General features: G+C 42.0%; 2 protein-coding genes and 2 long non-coding RNA genes across 4 annotated transcripts; 2 read left to right on the forward strand and 2 right to left on the reverse strand.

Annotated features, from left to right (window-relative positions):
* Positions 1 to 3,480: 3,480 nt before the first annotated feature.
* On the forward strand, positions 3,481 to 4,662 carry LOC134221200 (uncharacterized). The gene is made up of 3 exons (XR_009982256.1): positions 3,481 to 3,603; positions 3,663 to 4,277; positions 4,354 to 4,662. It is a non-coding gene; the product is annotated as an uncharacterized LOC134221200 (long non-coding RNA).
* A 4,006-nt stretch (positions 4,663 to 8,668) lies between these two features.
* LOC134222722 (uncharacterized) lies at positions 8,669 to 11,965 on the reverse strand. The gene has a single exon (XM_062701885.1). It carries the CDS (start codon positions 11,963 to 11,965, stop codon positions 8,669 to 8,671), a length of 3,297 nt encoding a protein of 1,098 aa, XP_062557869.1.
* An 834-nt stretch (positions 11,966 to 12,799) lies between these two features.
* On the reverse strand, positions 12,800 to 14,361 carry LOC134221201 (uncharacterized). The gene is made up of 3 exons (XR_009982257.1): positions 14,211 to 14,361; positions 13,567 to 14,143; positions 12,800 to 13,391 (listed from the first exon to the last, which is right to left on the reverse strand). It is a non-coding gene; the product is annotated as an uncharacterized LOC134221201 (long non-coding RNA).
* Positions 14,362 to 15,265: 904 nt separating this feature from the next.
* Positions 15,266 to 17,641, forward strand: LOC134221202 (leucine-rich repeat-containing protein 47-like). Its single transcript, XM_062700392.1, has 4 exons — positions 15,266 to 15,372; positions 15,690 to 16,227; positions 16,284 to 16,419; positions 16,479 to 17,641. The coding sequence occupies exons 2-4, from the start codon at positions 15,745 to 15,747 to the stop codon at positions 17,450 to 17,452; spliced, it is 1,593 nt and encodes a 530-aa protein (XP_062556376.1). The 5' UTR covers positions 15,266 to 15,372; positions 15,690 to 15,744; the 3' UTR covers positions 17,453 to 17,641.
* The last annotated feature ends 1,327 nt before the right edge of the window (positions 17,642 to 18,968 follow it).

Consider the following 18,968-nt stretch of genomic DNA (forward strand, 5'->3'; position numbering starts at 1 on the left):
GGGAAATAGATGTTGCTCTTACCTCAAAATGCCCAAACCTCAAAATGCCCATCGATGTTTTGGTATCCAACGATATGAATCGATGAACTAAAAAGTGATGAAGGTGCAGCGATGATAAACAGTAAAATTCGTTGTCAAAATGTATCATAACGTTGAGATCGTACTTCATCAGAAATCTGATAACATTTCATGAATATTTATATCGTTTTTGCGATTTATTTAGTGGTAAAGATGGAGTGATGCTCATATTCGAAAAACTTTGTCAAAGTATATCATTTCGTTGATAACATACTTTACATGAACTGTGATAACGATTCAATAAGATTTGTATCATTTTTGTGAATAATTTAGTGTAAAGAAATACCGATAAAATCTTTTAATTTTAGATAAATAACTTTAAAGGAGTTTGACGAATGGTTGGCCGGGTAGTGTTAAATACCAATCGACTCAGTTCTATGAATTAAGGTGATGTGTGTGCCCGGATAAAAAATACAATAGAGTTGCAATAAAATATCATAAAATCACAATACATTTTATTTATGAACATTAAATTCTATTGTTTTTATATCATACCAATTAAAGTGCCATATTGTTGTTTCAATAGACGTACAATAGATTCAATTGCCAGTAAAAAGTTGACAATAGAATCACAATAAATTCAATTGTAATGGCAAAAATTTGTTCGAGAAAAAATCGATTTTTTTATTGTAAAGATACATAACAACCCCTATTTTCTATTGTAAAACTGCCATTTACACACGTAAAAAAATAACCTTATATGTTATGGCAAAAAACCATTCGAAAATACTTATACTCTTCATTATGCCACCTAATGAATGATCCCATATCAAAATATAATCATAAGTTGATGAAAAGTTTAAGTTTCGGAATGTATGCGACTAATGCGATGTATAAGTTTTTTCTTATACATGTCATTAAGCGCCTGCTTTGGCAAAAAATATTAATAATAAACAACATTAAATTTTTTTACGTGCAATAGCCGTTATGGTGGAAAACAATATTCTTCAATGTTATTCTATTGTGAGCCACAATAGAGTTTACCGTAATTACTATAAATTTCAGCGTAATGTTACAATAATTTCTATTGTAATTGTTTTGGAATTTTTTATTAGGGTGTGTGCACCTACCCAACAAAATGAAGCAAAAGTGTCACTCATTTTTTGGACACTTATCCTTAATCGATTTGCTTGCAACAAGTTTCATTCGACGCAAAATATTCTCCCATTGTTTCCTATCGAAAATTGTCTAGATCAGACTATGGGCTCAAAAATAATGGCCAAAATACTATTTTTCGAGCTATTTTTTATAATGCACGAGAAATGCACCATTACCGCTAGGTGGATTAATCAGTTTTTTTCTAAAACCAAAACTAAAGCCCCAAACGCAATTCGACGGAACAGCGACTGAAACGGAAAATTTGTCACGGTATATATTCCGTCGTTGCGAGTATATATTCCGTCTGCTAAGTAATACCCAGTATTATAGGTACGGCCATTGACTTCGAATTGAACTGGAGGAGTTTTTCCATTGTAATAATTGGAGAACAATGGAGACCTATCCATCACGTTTATATCGTTGTTCGATCCAGGCATACCGAAAAACGCGTGCCATATCCACAAATCATACGACGCGTTGATAATTGAGATAATTGTGGGCTTCTTCTCCTTTCCCTTATACTGCCCAGCCCAGGCGCTAGGGCAGTTTTTCCACTGCCAGTGGCAACAGTCCAACGATCCGAGCATGCCGGGAAATCCCCGTTCTTCACCTACTCTCAGCAAACGCGCAATGTCCTCCTGAGTTGGAGATCGCAGATATTCATTACCGAAAACTTTCTCCACTGTGCAGCAGAATTCAAGCAGACACTTTCGAGCTGTCGATTCAGCCATTCGTACATATTCATCTATTGTTGCATCTGACGGGGAGCCATCCGCCAGTTGCCGAATAGCCGCTGTGCACTTCTGAAGACATGACAAGCCCATCTTACCAGTAGCATCCGGTTTTTGTACGAAATACGTGTTCGCTTCCATTGCCGAAGAAATTTTGAGAAATAAATTTCGATGCATCCGGAAGCGCCGCCGGAACTGTTTATCGGTATAAACTGGAGTAGTAGAAAAATAGTCGTTGAATAATCGGATTGCTCCTTCCACTGCGTGTCTGTTAATATTTCCGCTTTTTCCTGGCCGAGATCCTCTTTTATTGTTGTCACCAGATGACGAAAATGATCCACGTGCGTATAATAACATTTGTTCCGCAAATTGTTCCTCTTCGTCGCTTGAGTCGGAAAAATAGTGCAATAAAACTGCAGCGTTCTCCATTCTCAAATTTTCTCAACAATCAGCATAGCCTAAAGCACATCAGTAAACTTTGCGAAAAAAAAACAAACAAACCACCTTTGCCTGCAATCAAAATAACAACTCCGGTGCGAAAACAATATAAGTAAATTGACGATCAAAATAATAACAACCGGTGCGTACATCAGTTGCAAGCCAAATTAGTAACCCTCAAAGTTGCGATAATAGCAATGCAAATGACTATTGTCGCGCTTATCTTTTTTTAGAGTGCTGCGGCGGTCTTACGCTCGCAGGCTCGACTGCGAAGGTAAACGTCAAGATAGCCGCCGTGTTAAAAGATAGGCAGAATTTTGCCGCTCAAAACAAAACCACGTGCTTTTTGCGAAATGACAGCAGTGTTCGATTGTATTAGTGAGATGCAGCCGGAGTCACTGAGTACATGGAGAGTGTTTATCATGGCAAGTGCATACGGTGTGGGTAAGATTTTTATTAACTCTGTCGTGTTTAGTGACCGTTGCGATTACCTGAGAAGCAACCAGCAGGAAGCCGCAGTATTCTATTTTATCTCGAGATGCATAATATTCACTGGTGCGCTTGCTCTTAGAATGACTTTTAAACTATTTAGAATAAATTTATTTCAGAGTGTAAGCCCTTATAATTTTCAAATTTAATCAATTAAGCTATCAGTACACTGTTTGTCATAATGACAAATATTTGTCAAGTCAGCCTGATATCCATGTCGATTTCTGGTCAGTCTGATTGATATCCGGATAAACTTGACAAATATTTGTCATCATGACAAACAGTGTACTGAGGGCTTTAGATTAATTTCAAACCTTTTCTAGATTACTTATATTTCTGAGTGTAGGAGATCTTTCCAAGCGGGATCAATTATCTTCAAGTTGGGTAAAAAAACACCCGCTTTTGGGTTTTTCCCATTTATTCGTTCACATCGTGCACGGACACACGCTTAGATTGGTTTTCCTATTTATGGGTACTTCATTCACTCAAATATGGGTAAATTCAATTATACCAATATTATTAGTAAAACTTACCTAAAAAATCAGTAAAATTTACTGATATTCCAAAGAAACCGACTTTACCTATATTTGAGTAATTTCATTTACCCATATATGGGTGAAAAAATAATCATAAACAAATTCAAACTCTCAGATTCAAACTGTTTGTCTCCGTATCAATGTCGCGGTTATTGGAAGTTTTAAAAGTTTTCCCATTTTTTATCCTTAATGATGTCCACGTCAATAACCATTTAAGTTCCGGGTCCAGTGAGGTAACTATTTTGCTATATTCTGGTAATAAATATTGATTTGCCATATACACAACTTTTAGGTTGCAACTTTCTTTTCCAGCTCCGATCAGCAGCACCATATCGACCTCCTCGCAGGTGACGATCGACGATTTCACACCACATAGGAACAAATCTAAGCTGATTCCTGAACCACCGGTGCAGAACTTCTGCTCACCGCTGCGAGACGCTGACCCGAAACAGCTTAATATGTACATAAGAGGTAACCAGTCGGAATTTATCAATCCTCCAGCAACCGACTCGGTTTTGCTATTGGGAGTTCTCGGCATGCCCCGAGCTATAGAAAAGCTGGAGGTCTCATTCGACATGTCCCAAATTCGATGTTTCACGAAATATAATTCGGATGACCACTGTTGTACGAGTGAAAATAACGACACCAAACAGCTGCCCCGAAGCCGGCAGCTCGGCCGGCAGTTGCTGAAAGCTCCAATTGAATTTATTTACTGGACGGTAAGATGAAAAATCTAGATGGATTCCATTTAAAATAGAGGTGCGCCAATAGGGAAACGGAATGTGAGCACGGAAGGGGATGCTGATTTGTACCAGGAACAAATTTGTTTTGTTGATATCCAATGCAGTGTGGTAGCAGCTACTGCTACTAAAATAATCTCCGGATTGCAGATTTTTGATTCGATGAGGTAGGTTCAATCATTAATAAAAACTGTAAAGTTTGATGGAACTATTTAGGATTTAAACGGGACCAATATTTTCCAGATTTGATTGCAATCAGTGGCAACCATTTAATTGATTGATACAATATCATATCTGCTCATTTGGCACAGTTACCATCTAGCAAGCTACCACCAGTTCAGAATGCCATGCCGTCAAACGTCCTCATCAGTAGTTGATGCTTTTATTTTGTCTTTCGGCATTTGCTGCGATTGACACAACTCACCCTCGACTTCACCATGCTGATAGGAAGTTTCTGGACAGGGATTTTTCGGTGCATCCGGGTTACTGCCTTCAGGTTCTGCTGCTGGTAATAGCATCCAGCATCACGGAAGATGAAAAGTTGGTTCAAACTATTTCATGAAAATGTAAAGTTATATACATAGATAAATAGACTATTTTGCTTTATATGTATATTACCTGGTACGAATAAAATATTATTTATTTATTCATAAATAAAAATAAAATTTTTATCCAATACTATTTTAAAACAAAAAAATATCACCCAAATTTAAGTAAATTCTACCTATAATAGAGTACCCATAAATAAGTAAATATTACCATTATTTCCATTAACCACATGTACTCAAATATGGGTAAACGACACTTCACCCATAAATAGGTATGTGCACTTTTTCGAGATTATGGGTATTGTTCACCCATATTTAGGTGAACTGAACTAAGCGTGCAGATAAATCAACCCAAACTTTGAGTTCAATATACGCACTACAGTAGCCGTTCGATAACTGCAAGATGTTTACTTTTCAGTTAGCGAATGCCGTTCGATAACTGCAACGCATTCTAGACGTCAAACGGTTGTCAATCGACGTCAGATGCAATAAAAGTGCATCTAAATGTGTAGCGCAATGCAGCTGTCATTGAATCTGACATTATTTTGTAGTTTAGCGGTCCGATAACTGCAAAACTGTTGCAACTATCGAATTGCAGTAAAAAGCATTGCAGTTAAATGACTTGCAGTTATCGAACGTCTACTGTATTGAGAATATCGCAGAAAAAATTTACCCAAATTTGGGTAGTTTTCCCTTTCTTTCCCATGATTGCTATCAAAACTAGAGCAAGATGCAAACACCTCACCGAGGTTGCTCAGCCCAATAACCCAAATTTGAGTAAATTCAATATTCTCTATTTTGGGTTGATCAAGGTCCGCTTTGGATAAATTAAACTCAGCTTTGGGTAAATTGTTTACATGGGATTAAAGGCAAACTACCTACACGCTTAGTTCAGTTCACCCAAATATGGGTGAACTGTACCTATAATCCCGAAAAAGTGCACATACGTATTTATGGGTGAAATGTCATTCACCCATATTTGAGTACAAGTAGTTCAGAAAAATATTGGTAATATTTACCTATTTATAGGTACAAAATAATAGGTGAAATTCACCTAAATATGGGTAATAATTTTTTGTTTGGTCTTTACTATCAGATTGAATAAAATTCATATTTCACGTAATAAAAAAATATATATAAATAAATTAAGCAAATTATTTTATTGCCATAAAAAAATATTCATATGTTATACATTTGCCGGAATCCTGGCTATTACTGTTGTGCGATGCACAATGTGGGGGAACGGAGGCGACAAATACTCAATCTCTTCTTCTTCGGGGGTGGGCAATCAATTTGCATCTCTGGCTAACACTAACAGGCCAAGGAAAACAGGTTGTCCGTGTGCAAGTCAGTCCGGTGTCCACAACAGATTACCGGAAGGGTCTGAGAGTGGATCGGACTGATGGAACAAACACTGAATTCCTTTGTCAGTGCTCCAGGAACAATTGACGCCATGCAAATAGCCTGTCCGTGTGCAGTCGAACCGGTGTCCAAAACTGACTACCACTGGAGGGATCAGGTAATGGATCGGAACGAGGGGACAGCACTATTTGACTAGATGAGCTCGGTTGAGCAACCAACGATGGACTGTATCAGCAGATTGGAGCAGCAGCAGCGATCGGTGACTTCACACCGGCAGTGAGGAATGGTAATGGTTCTCTTTCGGTGGCAGGAAAACGACTCGGAAACGTTTAACTCCTTGTATTCTTCGTTTGAAATATACAAAAACAATGAATCGCTCTGCGCGACGTGCTTCTTTTTTATACACATATTTTCTGTGATGCAACAGCTTATTTGCGTGACTTAGCTCCTCCCATATTCGAAGGAACAACAAACAAAAATAACAAAAAGGAACATTGTGTTTGGTTGGGAGGAGGCTACTGTGATCGTGTAATAATGACCGTTATCATGATTGAATGATTGAGGGATTGGGGAAGGAAGGAAGGGATTACATTTTGATTCACAGACAAATGGACTTAATACTATGAATAACACATCGATGGGAAAGGATAATAAAATTAAGAATAATAAAAAATAATCATTCGTTTGTAAACGAACATTCTCCCGCCCGGCTAGATTGTGGATCTGCAGATGCGAATGCTTCATCATTATCTGATATTGGTAGTGGTGCGAGTCTTGAAACAGAACGACGGTAAACCCCAGTAGATGTCTGTACGTCTACCACCCTTACCACTAAATCAGTACCAGGATAAACAGTAATAATCTTGCCCATTTTCCATGAAAGCGGAGGAAGATTGTCTTCCTTGATTAGGACAATTAGTCCAGGCACAACGTTCTGTGAACCCTTAGTCCATTTAGAGCGAGCTTGTAGCGTATGTAGGTACTCGTTTGACCAACGTCTCCAGAAATGTTCTCGTAGAGCCTGCAGATACTTCCATCTTGTCAAACGGTTCTCAGGGATATTCGCAAGTGTAGGTTCGGGTATGGCTACCAACTCTCGACCAATGAGAAAATGGCCTGGTGTTAAGACAGATGGTTCATGAGTGTCCAGAGAGTTAGCAATGAGGGGACGGGAGTTGAGCACTGCTTCAATTTGCGTAAGAACGGTATAGAACTCTTCGAAATTCAGACAGGCATTAGCCAACACTTTACGCAAATGAGTTTTTGTACTTTTCACCCTGCCTCCCATAGTCCTCCAAAGTTCGGGGAACGAGGAGGAATGCATTTCCACACCAGTTCTCGGGCGGAACAGAAATCATCAATTTTTCCCTTCGACTGATCATCTTGGAACATTACGAACAGTTCATGGAGATCCGACTTTGCACCTGCAAAGTTTGTCCCGTGATCGGAGTGAATTTCTTCGACTAAGCCCCGGCGGCTGACAAATCGCTGTAAAGCTGCAATGAAGGCTGCGGATGACAGGTCGGAAACCAATTCCAAATGAATAGCCTTAACGGCAAGACACACGAATATACAGATGTATGCCTTTACTCGAACGATCTTACGCAGACCAACCTTTATATACACCGGTCCCGCGAAGTCTACACCGGTTCGAGAGAATGGAATGGACGGAACAACACGAGCCTCGGGCAATCGACCCATCATGGGTTGAAGACAGCGAGGGCGATTTCGAAAACATGTAATACACCTTCTCAATACTTTACGAATGGTTGATTTTGCGTTTATCAACCAAAATCGTTGTCGCAACAACGACATTAATCCGGACGGTCCAAGATGTAGATTTTCTAGATGCATATCGCGGATGAGGAGCTCACAAACTGGGCTTTTATTAGGTAGTAATAATTGGTGGCGAGCATCGTAGGGCAAGCGAGCATTATCGAGTCTACCTCCTACTCTCAACAGGCCATCCACCACTACTGGATCTAACGCAGCGAAGCGACGACTAGGTTTTCCCGCGGAGATCAAACTGATTTCATCGGCCATTTCAAGGCGCTGGACCAATCCAATGATAGTTATCATCGACTTACGTAATTCGGAGACTGTCAAGCCTTTGTTTGATACACGATCATTACGATTCGATCGGCAGTTCGTTGCAAAGCGTAAAACGTATCCCACAATCCTTTGTAGTTTTCGAAACGATCCGAAGGCCTGGAGGAATGTAACGTCTTGTGGATCAATGGTGGTGGATATAACTGGCATAGTGGAAACGGTTTCAGGTAACTCAATTTCTGGAGGTAGTTCAATGTTAACCATTTCATATTGCAGGGTTTTCAAAAACGACGGACCATTCCACCACAGCATGTTGTTTACAAGAATCTGAGGTAATTGTCCGCGGGACACAACATCAGCTGGGTTGTCTTCGGAGCGGACATAAAACCAGTAAAATTGGTTGGTTGTGGTAGTTATTTCCGTCACACGGTTACGGACAAAGACTTCGAGCTGACTGGGAGATTTCTTTAACCATGCCAGAACAATTTGGCTGTCGGACCATAGACAGACGCGAATTTTCAGCGAAGCAATGCACTTGAGGATCAACCTTGACAACAACAAAGCCGCACACTATTCCAATTTTGGGATCGTCAAGGGCTTTAGGGGAGCAATTCTTGACTATTGTGTAGTAGTAGTAAAATCTTAACATCTGTACCGGAAACTGCTCTCAGGTAAACAACAGCTCCGTAAGCACGATTCGAAGCGTCAGCAAATCCGTGTATTTCATAGAATTCGATGTTCGGTAATCCAACGAAGCGTGGTATTTTGATAGAATCCACAAATTTTAAAGACTCTCTGAACGTAATCCAAGCCTGCAGAATGTCACCTTCCAAAGCATCATCCCATCCCACTCCATCCTTCCACAAAAGTTGCATTATCTCCTTGGCCAAAACTATCACCGGAGCAACTAATCCCAACGGGTCAAACAATCGTGCTATTTCGGAGAGGACGATGCGCTTAGTTGGCCTCGCCAATGGTTGGAAGTTCAATTGACAATGAAAACGAAAATTATCTTCTGCAGGATCCCACAGTAGGCCTAGGGTCTTGATAACCTTATTGATGTCAGAGTTTTCGAATTCCAAATATTTCTCACGGTCGGTTTCGGGAACGGTTTCAAGAATGGCTGTATCATTCGCACACCATTTATGGACTGGAAATCCACCGGAATTCAACAGACTTGTCAAATCAGAAACAAGTTGCATGGCTTGCTCAATCGTATCAGCTCCTGATACCACATCATCTACATAGACGTCCTCTTCTACCACCTTAGACGCTGTTGGAAAACGCTGGTACTCATCGCGGGCTAACTGCAACAATGTTCGAGTGGCCAAGAAAGGGGCGCTGGATGTCCCATAGGTGACAGTTGTTAGTTCTAATATTTGAAGCGGATGAGAAGGATTTTCTCTCCAGAATATGCGCTGGAGGCCGGAGTGAACTTCATCGACACGGATTCTCCTGTACATTTTTGAAATGTCAGCCGTGATCGCAAAACGATGCTTTCGAAATCTAAGGACAATGGCAAAAATATCATCTTGAACAGTAGGACCAGTCATCAAGACTTCGTTCAGCGAAGGACCAGATGTTCTTGCTGAGGCATCGAAAACAACCCTCAGACGGGTAGTGGAACTGCTTGGTTTCAATACTGCGTGATGGGGTAAATAATGGACCAACTTCTCTGGTGTATCATCGGACTCTGATACAATTTTACAATGAGACAGTATCTTATACTCATTAATGAAATCAACGTAAGCCATCTTCAATTCAGCATTCTTGATTAGGCGCTGCTCAAGAATGTGGAAACGCTTCAGAGCCAAAGATCGATTACTGCTCAACTTACTTATAGATTCGGTCAATGGTAAATGAACAGTGTACAGACCATCTGGGTTTCTAACGGTAGTTGAACTATAAATCTGTTCACAAACTTGCTCTTCCTTAGATGCGGGATCATGAGCCTCAATCGATTCCACAGACCAAAACTTCTCTATGCACTTTGTCAGCGGACGTAGACTGGCAGTATAGCAATGTTGATTCTCACTAGCATCATCAGCTCCGCCTGCAACAACCCACCCTAGGAGGGTTTCCTTGAGAATAGGTAGATTACTGCCAAGTACCAACTGTCCGGGGAGCATCAGATGGAAGAACAATTTGATTCCAATTAGTAGTTGAACGTCTCCTGGGACACAGAAGGTCGGATCGGCAAGGGATATGCCGGAGGGAATATTCCAATATCGTGGATCCAATCTACGACCGGGAAGGGGACCTGTCACCACATCGGTGACCAAACATTCAATTCTTGCCTGATAATCCGTACAACGGGAACGAAAAGAGAGCGTAGCCTTTCTGTTAAGCACCGATCCTTTACCGGTTGCTCCTACAACTTCAACGTGGGTAGATACCTGATCGATTCCCAAACTCTCAACAAGTGAACTGGAAACCAAATGTGGCTGGGAACCACAATCAAGGAATGCACGGCAAGGGTGATAATTTCCAGATTTGTCTAATACATCAACCATGGCCGTAAGCAATAGCGTACCATCTGATCGTGGTACCTTATGGACGGAATTGGACAAAGATGAAATACTTCCTGAGGGAGGCACCTTGGAACAAGCGACTTGGGGTATTTCTGGTTGGGGATTTGGACTATCAACGGGTTTTGGAACGTGCCTTGTAGTTTTGGGCTCATGGAGTAACGTATTGTGCCTACCCTGGCACTCCTGGCATGATTTAGTCGAAGGGCATTTTGAGGATAGGTGACCTTTCCTCAAGCAATTAAAACAAAGGTTAAGTTCTCTTACCTTAACTCTTCGTTGGGGTACCGTTAAAGACACAAACCTGTCGCACTTAAAGTTGGGATGATTCGCATCGCAGATCTCACATTTCGCGTCACTGTTGGCTACGGGTGCAGCCACAGCGAACGACTTCATCGGCGTTGGCTTCGAGGTTGGTTTCTGGCTGGATTCCTTGGTTGACGATTTTGGACGACTGGCTTCACAACGCTCCAATAGTGAGCAGCGCTCCTTCAAAAACTTAACGGTGTCTTCATACGTCGGTATCTCCTTATGGGGAATGGTGGCTTCCCACTGCTTCCTGGTCTCGGGGTCAAAGGCATCAGATAGGACAACGACGACAAATCTCTCGGAAACTCCTTCCAGATCCTGTCCTAGCAGCTTCAAACCTTCAACGTGGCGGATTGTCTCGTTCAGTAGGCTTCTCATTTGTTTGGAACACTCTCCTTGCATCCGCTTCAAGCTCAGCAGACCGTGGATGTGGGAGTCTACCGCCTTTCTTTCATCTTCATAAACGTCGAGCAGTAGATCCCAAGCATGTGCAAAATTACCTTCGCTGAGTGTTCTCGGGTCGATGATCTTGGAGGCAGAACCACTTGCTAGAGCTTTCTCAAGATGATGTAGCTTGATGGCGTCAGAATCCTTGGACCTTGACATTATATCCATAAACACTTGCTGGAATCTCGGCCAGTTCTCCGGTTTCCCATCAAACGAGGGGATTGGGACCGGTAGCGGTTGCTGCTGCACGACTACTTGTGCATGTGGGACACCGGGCACGGTAGCGGGTACGACTGCGGGGGTAGGTGGCGGGGTAGCATCCTGGATTAATGCTTCCACTAGCATTGCGGTTTCGGTATGATGGGTCTCGAACTGCAGATACATTTCATCGTTGTCATCCAATTTCTCCGCTGGCAATAGAGCGGTGATTTGGTAGTGGAAACTCAAATATTCTTGGAAGTGAGCATCCAGATTTTTTGAATACACTTTCAGTTGGGACAATGTTAATTGAACAATGCCAGCTTTCGAAATTTCTTCGATGGTTCTCCGGATCCTTGTCACTTTGGCCTTCGCTTGGCCACGAAGATGTACGAGCGTCTTCAGCTCGCCCATTTTGTCTGCAGCACTTTTTAAAGGTGTATGCGTCAGCGACATTGATGTGAATAGAATTCACCACTTTTTCAGTCCAATCGTTCACACACACTACAACACTGTTCTTTCTTCTTACCCAAAAAGGGCACAAACACTACTGAGCTGTCTATACCGAAACTTGTTCGGACCTGTTTCAACAGGATTCACTTAGCACTCGCGCGAACTGTACTTTCGACACGCGATGGCGAGGAACACGGGAAACGGAATTGTCACGACGGTATTTTCGTTTCACCACCAGAACCAAACAAACAACCTTCAACTGCCTTCAGGGAGGCCCGATGCTGCCATCCGGTTCGATTTCGGACCAAAATGTGCGATGCACAATGTGGGGGAACGGAGGCGACAAATACTCAATCTCTTCTTCTTCGGGGGTGGGCAATCAATTTGCATCTCTGGCTAACACTAACAGGCCAAGGAAAACAGGTTGTCCGTGTGCAAGTCAGTCCGGTGTCCACAACAGATTACCGGAAGGGTCTGAGAGTGGATCGGACTGATGGATGGAACAAACACTGAATTCCTTTGTCAGTGCTCTAGAAACAATTGATGCCAATAGCTTGTCCGTGTTCAGTCGAACCGGTGTCCAAAACTGACTACCACTGGAAGCATCAGGTTATGGATCGGAACGAGGGTACAGCGCTATTTGACTAGATGAGCTCGGTTGAGCAACCAACGATGGACTGTATCAGCAGATTGGAGCAGCAGCAGCGATCGGTGACTTCACACCGGCAGTGAGGAATGGTAATGGTTCTCTTTCGGTGGCAGGAAAACGACTCGGAAACGTTTAACTCCTTGTATTCTTCGTTTGAAATATACAAAAACAATGAATCGCTCTGCGCGACGTGCTTCTTTTTTATACACATATTTTCTGTGATGCAACAGCTTATTTGCGTGACTTAGCTCCTCCCATATTCGAAGGAACAACAAACAAAAATAACAAAAAGGAACATTGTGTTTGGTTGGGAGGAGGCTACTGTGATCGTGTAATAATGACCGTTATCATGATTGAATGATTGAGGGATTGGGGAAGGAAGGAAGGGATTACATTTTGATTCACAGACAAATGGACTTAATACTATGAATAACACATCGATGGGAAAGGATGATAAAATTAAGAATAATAAAAAATAATCATTCGTTTGTAAACGAACAACTGTAATACAAGCAACTACAGGAGATTTAATTTATGTCATGCCATTCGGTTATGGTAGCAATTCCAGACGAACCGGAACATCCCTCAGCTGCTCATCAGGGGGGAAGAGAGGCAGGGAGGAAACATCAATCGCAGCAAGCACCGGATCACATGTTAGCTGTGCGGAATGATATCTGTAGAAGATAACTGATGTTGTTGGATCGATTGATGAAACGTCGTGACTAACCGCATCGAGATCTGAAAATATCAAGATAAAATTGTTAATTATTTAATTGAATTTGAAAAAAAAATGTTAGGGTAAGACAGTTAAAGAAATTAAATATTTTTTAATAAGTGTATGAAAATACTTGAACTTTTCTCAACTATAATAGTTCTTTAGAAATGATATCAAAGTAAAGTAGTAGTTAGTTACCAACCTAATCAAAAATCTGCAATTCGTATGTTGCTTGAGCAGCAACATCAAACAGCAGCTCTTGGTGCAACAAAAAGAATAACTCCTCCTTGGTGTACGTTTCATTTCTCTCTGGTGATGCTCCTGTCTTGAACGATCCGACTGAATTTTTCTTTTTTCCTTTTTCCGACCTGTTCTTCTTATCAGCAACTTTCGGGAGTGACATGACGAGGCAGCATGCAAATTAAACATCGAGATCTTCACATTGGAGTTGTCCGGAAATGATTTCTCACGCCCGCTTTGGTTAGTTCCTGCGCAATGGGGTCCTGTATTTGGGAATCTGGAACTTTCTTGGGACATCCGCGGAGTTTTTAGTGGGAAAATACGATGGTTGCTGGCGGATCGATTCCGTAGCACTGATGGTAGCTCTCAAGAATGACCTAATCCGGGGTCAGAGACTCGCAGCTGCTAGAAGTTTTCCACCAATGGCTCGGGAGCTAGACCTGTTTCTCGCAAAAGAACACTTGCGAGGTCGATATCCGACAGCTGCTCAGACTGATCGGAACTGGTTAAGATTTTGGAGAAGTTCCAGGAGAAGCTGTGTGAATAAAATGGATGGCAATTAAATATATACAAATTTTACTGAAAGATAACAAAATATTTACCTCACATCTAGAACTGCACTCGGAATTACACAAATATTGGTCGAACTGAATCGAGGATTAAACAGAGAAAACTACTGCGAACGGTGGCTATCAAGTCGAATTTGTTATGTTTGTTTTTTCACCCAAATATGGGTAAATGCGGTCACTCATATATAGGTAAAGTCAGTTTCTTCGGAATATCAGTAAATTTAACCGATTTTTTAGGTAAGTTTTACTAATAATATTGGTATAATTGCATTTACCCATATATGAGTGAAGCAAGTACCCATAAATAGGTAAATCAATCTAAGCGTGTAGATAGTAGAATCTATCCAGCATTTTACGTGCGGTAATGGCCGCCACAATTTAACTCACTTTTTTGGTGGGATGCATTCGATTTGACGTTTGGCTTGTGTCGTATGACACAGCAGTGATCATCATCATCATCAATTCATCATTATGATGATGAAAACTTATCGTTTTTGTGTCATACGACACAAGCCAGACTTCAAACTGTTTCCACCCTACCAAAAACTGAGTTGGATTGTGGTAGCCATTAGCGCTCGTAAAATGCTGGATAGATGAGCGAAAGCATGGCTGAGTCGATTTTTTTGCCCGTGCACACGCGCATATGACGTCACAGCCCTTAACGTTTCCATTGAAATCGTGACGTCATGCTCGTTTGGAGACACGTTTGACAGTTCGTTTGGAGACAGAGGATTTAAATATCTTCGCTCATCTATTCCACTATCTATATTGTGTATCCGGAATAAATTTATACTGCTTTTTATACCGAAGTTGGATTTTTCTGCAGATACAGGCAACTTTCCCAACTTCGGAAGTAGTGCGCTGGATTCCCCTAAAGATGCGCTAAACAACGCATCCATTAGTTTGACAGATAAAACTTCGGAAGAAAGTTCGGTTCGGAAGTCCGGACTTCCGAATTCTAAGTTGGTGCTACGCCGACAATACAAACTACCTTGTGCCAGAAAAGTCATTTTACTCAAATTTGGGTTATTGGCCCAAATTACGGTTTTGAGTGCAAACAACCCACTTTTGGGTAGTTCTGGTTTTCAGTGTGGATTTGAAATGTACTAAAATTTTAGTGCGAACATCGACGCTGAAGCACAACAAAAAGATCTGCGCTCCGCCCGTTTGTTGATCAATATTCATTGTTCCACATGTCGGGACCGCTTTGCGATTTGGGCGTAACTTATTTTGTAAACAAACATTGGAAGGCGAATTTCTGCTAAAATAAGCATTTCATGAGGAAACCACGGTATGGATCCGACAGATTAAGCTTTCCTCTACCAGATAAGGGAATTAGTTTAGGATGAAAACGCTTGCATTCTCCAGAATCCATGAAGCAATGTTTGTTTACAAAATAAGTTACGCCCAAATCGCAAATCAGTCCCGAATTGTGTGTTATTGCTTGTCTTTCCTCGTTTCTGGGAAAAAGTTTCATCAAATCGCGTCACATCTAATTTCATCATTTTGCAGTTAAAAATAGTCATCAATAGTTTGACTACAAGCGCCCGAATCAATAACCATTAGAATGTGGCACGAAGTGCAGCTTGCTAAGGATGAAAATCGCAGAGAGTTGGTGCTCGCGGGACCTGCCATCCGGAAACGATTCGAGGAAAATGATGGTAATCTGGACGAGACTGTCTACCAGCTGAGTGCCCTCAATCTGCTGGACATCAACGATACACCGTTGAGCGAAATTTCGTCGAAGATCGCCAACCTGGAGCATCTGCAGTCGTTGATACTATTTCGGAATCAAATCGGTAGCATTCCGGCTGAAATTGGACAACTTTCGGCGCTTAAAGTGCTGGATTTGTCCGGAAACCGCATCGAATCGTTGCCGGTCGAGTTGGGAAAACTGAAATCACTGACCACGATCAATCTGTCCGGAAATAAGCTGAAAGAGGCGGATTTGGGCCAGCTGGAGAGGTTGACGGTGTGTAATTTATCCTCGAACCAGCTGGAGCAGTTTCCGGTATTGCCGATCGGAAAAGAAACGCACCATCTAGCTGAGGTAAGTATTGCAACCGATTGCTATCGAATCGAATCTGATATCGGTTGGTTTTTCAGATAAACTTGGAGAAAAATCAGATCAAAGAAATTCCGAACAGCTTGGTCAATCAAGCTGGCTTGAAGGCGATAAACGTGGCCGACAATAAAATTGAGCTGGTGCCACAGTTTTTGGCAAAGATTACAAAGTTGAAGGGTATCAAATCACTGAATTATATTAAATGTGAAACCATCTAAAATCTTTCCTTATTCCAGAAATCAACCTTAAGGACAATCCTTTGAAGGACAAGCGGTTGAAGAAGTTGGTTGAGCAATGTCGCAGCAAACAGGTTTTAGACTACGTCGAGAAGAATGGCTACGTTGCTCCAAAGTCTGAAAACGATTCCGGCGATAAGGTCCCTACTGAACCGACGACGCCGGAAGAAGTCGAAGTCCGACAGCTGATCAAAGTTTTTAAAGCCTCGGACGATGCTCGCAAAGTAAGCTTTACACAGGAAGCCCATTCATTGCGAGCACACACGGCTCACTGCATTGTACGGGACTTCGATGTGGGTAACATGAAAAAGTTCCTCCAACTACAGAATGAACTTCATGACAACGAATGCGGAAAGCGAGAGCTGGCCACCATTGCTACCCATGATCTGGCGAAAATCAAAGGAAACATCCGCTACCGGGCGGATCTTTCGGAGCAGATCGAAATCACTCCTCTCGGAGCAAAGGCCAAAACCACAGCAGCCAAGTATTATGACGGATTGAAGCAACAGGCGGAAGTCATTCGAAAGGAGAAGAAGCGCAGCACTTACTCCGGGGTATATAAATTTATAAATCTGCTCGAGGGTGAGGTATTTGTTTTTTTCGATGACGAGGAGAAAGTGATCAGTCTTCCTCCGCTGACAAACTGTGACGAGACGAAAATATCTGCGGACACCAAAAACATGTTGCTGGAGGTGACCAGTTCGGTCAGCATGGATGTTTGCCATAGGGTGATGGTGGCTCTGCTCAAGAAGCTGCTGCTGAAGGACGTACAGGTGAGTCGGACCCATCCGGAGGGAAAGAAGAAACCCAAAGGGAAGACATCGAGCGCCGTCGTGACGTATGATAAAGCCGTGGAGATGCATATTGAGCAGGTGCGACTGTACGACGCCGAGGGGAACTTCCATTCGCTCTATCCGGGTAAAGGCGATTTGGTGTTCCCTGAGGAGGAGAAAATCGACGTCGAGTTCAAGTAAGAAGAAGAATTTAATGCCGTTTATTTTTTACCTGAAATATTTATCTCTGTACCGTACAATGTTTGAGCTAGGCTTATAGACTAACGGAATTCGTTCACTTTCGTTAAGATCATGTAATGATTGCTTACCAAGTTGTTTAATCGGCATTAGTATTTGATACTAAATTTGAGTTATGTTTTCTAACAAGAATGTTTATCGATTTTATTTTTAGATTGCATATATCACAGCCATTGAGAAAGGCACAACATTTACTATTTCTTTACATAGGGTTATGGACGGTATTCTCTACATAGTCCCATTCCCGGCACAGGCTCGAAATCCAAATGAACATTATTTTGCCAAAAACTCCTCTGTAATTGCGTGTGCTCACTTGAAAATTTACGATGCAGCTAGTTAAAATTGAACTTGAACTTACTATCATGCAGGTTTGCCAAAAGGACAACAGGGTCAACATTTTGTGGAGACCACCAAATTAGTAAGAGACGAGAAAAAACAGGTAAAATTTAGTATACATACATGAGCAGTGGCGCCGGGATGGGTAAAAAAAGTAGGTGGAACATTCAAAGAATTGTCCTACTCATGATTATGGTAAGAACATATCAAGTCTTTGGCTGGCGAAAATTGGTGCACATAAGGATCAATACCAGTGAAATCCTGGTTATGGCATTCTGGCCGCGTGTTAACGCATCTTGTCTTGGATATCGTAATATTGTAAAAGCAATGGCTGGCAGTCTAACATTCTTGACTTGCGCTGATCTGGCTCTGAACCCGTAAGTGTCAACCCTTGCATGGCCTCCCTGCATGCCGTAAGATAACCATGGAATCATTAAAGGCGACTACTCCAGTAGGATTCGACAGCAGCCACAAGGGGGCCCCGATTAAAATGAGTGAATCCAAATATAATTCTTTTGACGATGCGTTAGGCATGGTCGTTAGCGTTAGTCAGGTGGAGAGCGGATAGACGGGGGCTGCAACTAGCAGCACCATAGTCTCTTCAGCAGTGATGAGGTATGGCCCTATAAACACGCTTGGCGAGCCACTACCCGGGATGCGGGTGGTCGCTGAGCAACTTGATGATATCATCGAGTTCGCGAACGCAAGGCAGAACATTAGTAAGGAACTGAAACAAAACAGGCTTCGCCAGGCTGTTCCAGCCGCAAGACAAGAATAGGATGCGTTTATCTGGCGGGTGGTGGGAAGAGAGAAGGCCGTCAAAGGTGCTTAATTATTCAATACGAAGTACCGAAGCATACGGAGGAGTAGGAGTTTTACTGCGCCAAGATCTAATAGGAGAAGAAGTGCAGCTTGGGACCTTCAACCCAATAGAATTCATCGCTGTAAAAATAAAACATGGATTTGATACGTTGACCGCTATATCAATTTACGTCCCACCAGGCCATCATCTAAAAAGGGAATGCTGCCAAAAACTCAAACAGCCCTTCGATGCAGTAGGGAAAATACAAGGAGAAATCATCTTGGCGGGGGACTTCAACCCACATCACGACCTGTGGGACCT

This window comes from Armigeres subalbatus, chromosome 3, assembly GCF_024139115.2.
Source record: "Armigeres subalbatus isolate Guangzhou_Male chromosome 3, GZ_Asu_2, whole genome shotgun sequence".
Classification (NCBI taxonomy): domain Eukaryota; kingdom Metazoa; phylum Arthropoda; class Insecta; order Diptera; family Culicidae; genus Armigeres; species Armigeres subalbatus.